This window comes from Triticum aestivum, chromosome 1D (genome assembly GCF_018294505.1).
Source record: "Triticum aestivum cultivar Chinese Spring chromosome 1D, IWGSC CS RefSeq v2.1, whole genome shotgun sequence".
Taxonomy (NCBI): domain Eukaryota; kingdom Viridiplantae; phylum Streptophyta; class Magnoliopsida; order Poales; family Poaceae; genus Triticum; species Triticum aestivum.
The window spans coordinates 252,725,867-252,732,487 of record NC_057796.1 but is presented as its reverse complement, the minus strand read 5'-3'; the positions used below and the strand labels follow the sequence as shown (position 1 = coordinate 252,732,487).

Genomic DNA, 6,621 nt, shown 5'->3' with positions numbered 1-6,621 from the left:
ATTTTTCTAATACATGTTTGACATTTTGTAAATACACAACCTAATTTTTCTATGCAAAATTTTATTATTTTTTAAATGCTTAATTAGCACTTTTCAAATAAAAGATTAAGATTTTTGGAACCCATGATCAGCATATTTCCCGCACATATTTTATTTTTTTTAAAATGCTTGATTAACATTTTTAAGTACAAGATTAACATTTTTAATACATGGCTAATATTTTTCTATACATATTTAACATTTTTGAAATGCTTGATTAATATTTTTAGTGCACGGCCCAGATTTTTGCTATGTATATTTCAAATGCTTGACTAACATTTTTAAAAATACATTTTAACATTTTTTTTCAAATTCTTGATTAACATTTTTAAATACATGACCAATTTTTTATACACATTGAGTTTATTTGTATACATGAGAAACAATTTCTCTATACAGATTTAACATTTTTCAAAATGCTTTGTTAACATTTTTTAAATTGTTTTGTAAAGTGTTTTTGTAATATTTGGAAGTAAAAATATAAAGCAAAAAACGAAAAAAAGGTGAAATAACCGAGAAAAAAAGAGGTTGCGGCCTTTCGCATCCGCGGACCGATGTGGTATCGTGTTGGATGACAAAGTGTTTTTGAACAGGTTAGTCTAGAAATTTGCGGGTGATTTGAGAGTCTGCGTTGGAGATGTATGAAAGAATAGAAGTCTAGCAGAGTTCAGTATACGAGGGAAGACACGTCACCGTCCACCTGGCATAAAAATGACATAGGTTGACACAAAATAAATCGTGCTGCAAACGCAATCGGATGGCGATTGGCGCAGCTGGAGCGCACTCCAGGTAAAATCCCACCCAACTTTGGTGGAAAAGGAAAATCGGAGCCCAACGGCAACGGGTAACCCGCGCCCGCGCGACCCACCCAAGCCCTAGCCCTAGCCCTAGCCCTAACGGCGTACCGCGCGTCTCGAACTTTCTGCCTCCCCCATTTTCTAACCTATCCCCTCTCTGGGTGACTGGGTAACCACTCTCGCACCAAACGGCAGAAAACAGAGCACACAACTTCCCCCACCGGCCACCAGACGCCGCAAACTTCCCCAAAATCCCCACCCAAGCTCGAATCTGATCCGACGCGCATCGAATCGAGGTAAGGTGCAGCATGATTCGTTCACTAATCTCGATTTCCTGCTTGTTTGGTTTCGTGGGGAATCGCTGCGTGTGCCCAAAATTTAGGGGAAAGTTTCAGTGAATCTGAGGTCAATCAGGCCGGCTGTAGGTTCTAAACGTGCAGCATCTCCCTCTAGCTTCGTGGATCGCGCGATTCGCGTCCTCTTACTTAGCCATTCATGATCTCTCACAGGGTTCCCAGATTTTGATAGCCTAGCTTGTTTCTTTAGGGTACGGGCGCCATAGTATGACTCATGAAGGCTTCTGTAGTAGTAATATGTTCTTCGTGTGTCGCGGTTACTGCTGGTGGTGAGGTCCAGTGAGCCGAGTGAAGTGCCGCTAGGGTTTGTAGCTGTGACACAAGTTTATCTGTGAAGTCAGTCACGAAAAAGAGATTCTAAAACGATTCTACGAATCCTGGGCCGTTTGCACGCTGCCAAGTGACAAGTACTGACAGGCTCCATATGCATCGCTTGGTTATCAAACGAGCACGTTTCCTAATTTTTATGTATGGCTTGGATGCTTATGTTCTTGCTGCTTGTGATGGGGTGTGCTAATTGAAGGTTCTGTGTCGATTGTGGTGCAGTGAGATGAGCCGCCCGGACGACGGACATAGGTCTTTCTTCCCTGTGGGAAACCCCTTCCGGGTCATCCTTCCAGGGGGACCTCACCTGCCTAGGAAGCTCCAGGCGCTGCTCAAGTCATACGAGGATGCCCTGGCCTTGAGCTTGAGGAAGCTAAAGCCAGAGAATGCCTTGGAGGTCCTCACCTTGTCCTGGATGAGGCTTGCTGTCGATTGCTTGTCAGAGCTGCATGCCAACATAGGCACCCTGATAACCGAGCTCGAGCTGCCTGTCTCGGATTGGGATGAGAAGTGGGTGGACATTTACTTAAACAGCAGCGTGAAGCTGCTGGACATCTGCATCGCGCTAAGCTCGGAGCTTGCTCGGCTGGATCAAGGGCAGTTGCTTGTGAAGTATGTCCTGCATGTGTTGGACCCCAAAGGTGGTGTGCCGTCATTGGAACAGCTCAAGCGAGCTGAGGTATTACTTAAGGCGTGGATGGACAAAGTGGACACGACGCGCCCAAGGCTCGACAGCTGCTCAATGGCCTTGCAGGAACTTGCTGGGAGCCTTTGTCTGATGAAGGTCAAGAATTCTGCTAAGGGGAAGGTCCTCATGAGAGCTTTGTATGGAATAGAGTCTGTGACTGTCTTCACCTGCAGCGTCTTTGTGGCTGCACTATCAGGTAGTCCCAAGCCATTGGTGGAGTTGCATGTCCCTCACAAATTTGGTTGGTCACAGGCCTTCAATGATCTTCATGCCACCATCAGCGGGGAAGTCAAAAGGCGATTGTCCAGAGGAAGTGTTTCAGCTGTAAAAGAGCTGGAAGAAGTTGAAGCATGTGCCAGAAAACTGCATGCATTGACTAGGACTGCGCAGCTTGAAAATGAAAATGACAACGTGGCTTGTGCTGTCAGCCTCTCAAAGCAAATGGTGATGCCGGTCAGCACTGGACAGAAAGGAGACCCCAGGTGTAATCTTAAGCCAGCTGATGACAGTAGCCCGGAGTGTGAAGCGATCATGACAGAGACTAGTACAGAAGAAGGAACACAGGAGGCTAAAATGATGCAGGAAGATAACACCCACTGTGAGAATAAGTTGATCGAGCTTGAGAGTATCAGTGAAGATAACAACATCATTCCTGAGAGAACCAGTATCTCGGAAGGCAGAGAAGAGCTCCTGGACTGTATCTCCAGCATGTCGAAAAGTGCCGAGGGGCTTCGGCTCGGGTTGGATTCCTTGTCGAAACGAGTCGGGGACTTCTTCCAGATCGTGCTTACAGGACGTGATGCGTTGCTCTGCAATCTGAGGATGTCAGATGCAGCAAGCAAGGTCACCGAGGTTAGGTCTTGATGCTTTACGTTTCTGCTGTGTATGTTCTCTGTTGGTGTAAAACATTCGTATAGACGGCTCAGCAGCGCCTGCTTGTACACCGCTCTTCTGACATGTGCCCCCTGCTCAGCCTCACCGGAACTAAGCTAGGGCACCACATCTCAGCGGCGACGTGCATAATCTTGGGCTGCCAGTTGTGTTGTGTGGGGTTGTATGTGTCGTAGGTTTGATAGTCCTTGTGTCTTTTTTTTTGTCGAGTAGAAGTAGTACTAGACAAATACTGAGTCATTAGTGTGCAGTATCAGTGGAATGTACAATGCCGAGAGGACAGTAACTGTTTCATATGTATGCCGAAGTGTGTTGCCAGCAATGTTAGAGATGAAAGATGTATCCTAGAGAGCAAAAGCAAAGTCTTTGAGGTATCTTGCATTTCATATGAACACTTGTGCTCGTGCTGGAGTGTTACTCGAATCTTTAGCAACATCAGGAACCAGTGGTTCGGCCGACAAGAACCTGTTACTTCTAGTGAAAGATTCCATCCTAATTTTTAATAGATCTCACGTTGCAGCCGCTCTCACTTCAGGCGTGCATCACGCGTCTAGGGACGCTGAAATCTGAATGGGACGATGGTCCATTTTGTATCTTGAAAATCAAACACTACGGCTACTCTACTATACAATTATCCCTCCCCTTGCTTTAGGATGCATCGGGTCGCTCACCGATCGTATATAACAATAAATAAACGAAGCCATGCTTGTTGACGTGTTGTTATCGTCGTTTCCTTTATCCAATCCAACCAGCAGTATCCGTCACCAGAAACTCGTAGCTTCAGCAGCACCCCAGTTACTGAAAATCTGAAGCAGAGCAGAGCTAAGATGAACTGACGAGTCCGAGCAGAACAAAGCAAAAGCGAAGAAATCAATCGCCATGGAGGCATGGCTCCTGCTCCCTGTCGCCCTCCTCCTCCCCTTCCTCATCGTCCTGCTCGCGCAGCGCGTCGCGGGTAAGGCCAAGAACGGCAGCCGCATCCCGCCGGGCCCGCTCGCCTTGCCGTTGCTCGGCAGCCTGCTGTGGCTGATGCACTCCTCAGCCGACGTGGAGCCCCTCCTCCGGCGCCTCATGGCGCGGCACGGCCCCGTCGTGTCGCTGCGCGTCGGCTCCCGCCTCTCCATCTTCGTGGCCGACCGGCGACTGGCCCACGCCGCCCTGGTGGAGCGTGGCGCCGCTCTGGCTGACCGCCCGGCGGTCACGCGCGGCCTCTTCGGCGAGACTGGCAACACAGTCGCGCGCGCCTGCTACGGGCCCGCGTGGCGCCTCCTGCGGCGCAACCTCGTCTCGGAGACGCTGCACCCGTCGCGTGTCCGCCTCTTCGCGCCCGCGCGCGCCTGGGTGCGCCGCGTGCTCGCGGACAAGCTGCTGCGGGACTCCGGCCCCGGCGTGGAGGCGGCGCCCCGCGGGGTCATGGTCATGGAGGCGTTCCGGTACGCCATGTTCTGCCTCCTCGTGCTCATGTGCTTCGGCGAGAGGCTCGACGAGGCCGCGGTGCGGGCGGTCGGCGCCGCGCAGCGCGACTGGCTCTTGTACGTCGCGCGCAAGAAGAGTGTCTTCGCCTTCTGGCCGGCTGTCACCAAGCACCTTTTTCGCGGCCGTCTCAAGATGGGCCTCGCCCTGCGGCGGCGGCAGAAGGAGCTCTTCCTGCCGCTGATTGACGCGCGGCGGGAGCGCAAGAAGCAGATCAACCGTGGCGCCGGCGTGGTGTTGCCGATGGCGGAGACCACGTTTGAGCACTCGTACGTGGACACCCTGCTCGACATCAAGCTCCCTGAAGAAGAAGAGGCTGGCCGCGCGCTCACGGACGACGAGATGGTCGTACTCTGCTCCGAGTTCCTTATCGCCGGAACCGACACCACCTCCACCGGGCTGCAATGGATCATGGCTGAGCTCGTCAAGAACCCGGCCATCCAAGACAAGCTCTATGACGAGATCAGCGCCACAACTGGAGACGACTGGCAAGAGGTCTCCGAGGAGGATATCCACAAGATGCCTTACCTCAAAGCCGTCGTCCTTGAGGGACTGCGCAGGCACCCACCGGCGCACTTCGTGCTGCCGCACAAGGCGATGGAGGACATGGAGATTGACGGGTACCTGATCCCGAAGGGCGCCACTGTGAACTTCATGGTGGCCGAGATGGGCAGGGACGAGCGGGAGTGGGAGAAGCCGATGGAGTTCGTGCCCGAGCGATTCTTGCCGGGCGGCGATGGCGAGGGGGTGGATGTGGCCGGCAGCAGGGAGATCAGGATGATGCCATTCGGTGTCGGGAGGAGGATCTGCGCCGGGCTCGGCGTCGCCATGCTTCACCTTGAGTACTTCGTGGCCAATTTGGTCAATGAGTTCGAGTGGCGTGAGATTCCAGGCGACGAGGTGGATTTCGCCGAGAAGCCGGAGTTCACCGTCGTCATGGCCAAGCCGCTGTGCGCGAGGTTGGTGCCCAGAAGCAGGAGCTGACGGTGCTTTAGACAATCACACTACTTGTTGAACCTGCTTGCCTGAACTGGATGTTCACATGTGTATATCTCAGTGGCTGATGTCTCATGGAATCTCATCTGATCATTTTGAGCTTCAGTTAACAGAGCAAATACCGTTCTCATCTTTATTTTAAGGACTGTGATATTTGGCACATGTGTGTCACATAAGCAAAACTGCCACACCTCTACTTATTTCACTTTAAAATACCACACGACCCCCCTCCTTCGACCCCACCTTCTTCCGAATGACCCTGCAGGCTCGCCCGAGAAACCTGCTTCTTCCGCACATCTCGCGCGCCCCACCCCCGAGAAAACTGCCACTTCTTCACGTCTATCACATGATAAAAAAAAATTGCGCATGTGGGATTCGAACCCACACCTCCTTGGCACCAAAGCGCGCCACCACAACAACCTCACCCTTAGGTATTTGTTGCTCAAACTAAAGAAACTAATCGTTTTGATCCTTTTTTTTACAATTGTGTTACTACAAAAGAGTACAGAAAATTACCACGATTTTCCCTCGGGACAAAGTTAACATGGTATTCGCATGCAAGTTATCATGCCTGTGTTGCGTAAGTTACGTGCTATTTACATAGAACTTACCAGGTACTATGTTTCAACAACTACACCCCTTCCAAAGTTACCACTGTGTTTTATACACAAGTTATAAGGTCTTCGATGTGTAAAATACCGTGGTACTTACACATAAGTTATCAGGGTATGTGTACATCAACCTCGTCCCCGGTCAAAGTTACCATGGGGGATTGTACATGAGTTACCGGGTCTACAGTTCGTATATTATCATGGTAATTACACCTAAAAACCTGGGTGTGTTTCGGTAACTTTTTCCATAGGTCAAAAATTACCACGATGTTTTTGTGTAACTTATCACGCCTATAGCGGGTCAAAGTGGGCCGTTTTTCTGGGCCAACCCACGAGCACGTGTGCCCCTCATGACACTAAACATTATGTGGCTTTTTCGTGGCACATCATGTGTTGTGTTCATCTAAGAGGCCCCACGAGGCGAGTGTATATTTTTAACAACTTGT

At 50.5% G+C, this 6,621-nt stretch overlaps 2 protein-coding genes across 3 annotated transcripts; both read left to right on the top strand.

Moving 5' to 3' along the window:
* Window positions 1-950: 950 nt before the first annotated feature.
* On the top strand, window positions 951-3,452 carry LOC123181290 (UPF0496 protein 4). Of its 2 annotated transcripts, none has more exons than XM_044593547.1 (2): window positions 951-1,132; window positions 1,739-3,452. In XM_044593547.1, exon 2 carries the CDS (start codon window positions 1,743-1,745, stop codon window positions 3,066-3,068), a length of 1,326 nt encoding a protein of 441 aa, XP_044449482.1. In that variant the 5' UTR covers window positions 951-1,132; window positions 1,739-1,742; the 3' UTR covers window positions 3,069-3,452. The 2 variants fall into 2 exon arrangements, with proteins under 2 accessions (XP_044449482.1, XP_044449483.1); XM_044593548.1 differs by having other exon boundaries at window positions 1,007-1,137.
* A 137-nt stretch (window positions 3,453-3,589) lies between these two features.
* Window positions 3,590-5,706, top strand: LOC123181289 (cytochrome P450 89A2-like). The gene has a single exon (XM_044593546.1). It carries the CDS (start codon window positions 3,975-3,977, stop codon window positions 5,550-5,552), a length of 1,578 nt encoding a protein of 525 aa, XP_044449481.1. The 5' UTR covers window positions 3,590-3,974; the 3' UTR covers window positions 5,553-5,706.
* The last annotated feature ends 915 nt before the right edge of the window (window positions 5,707-6,621 follow it).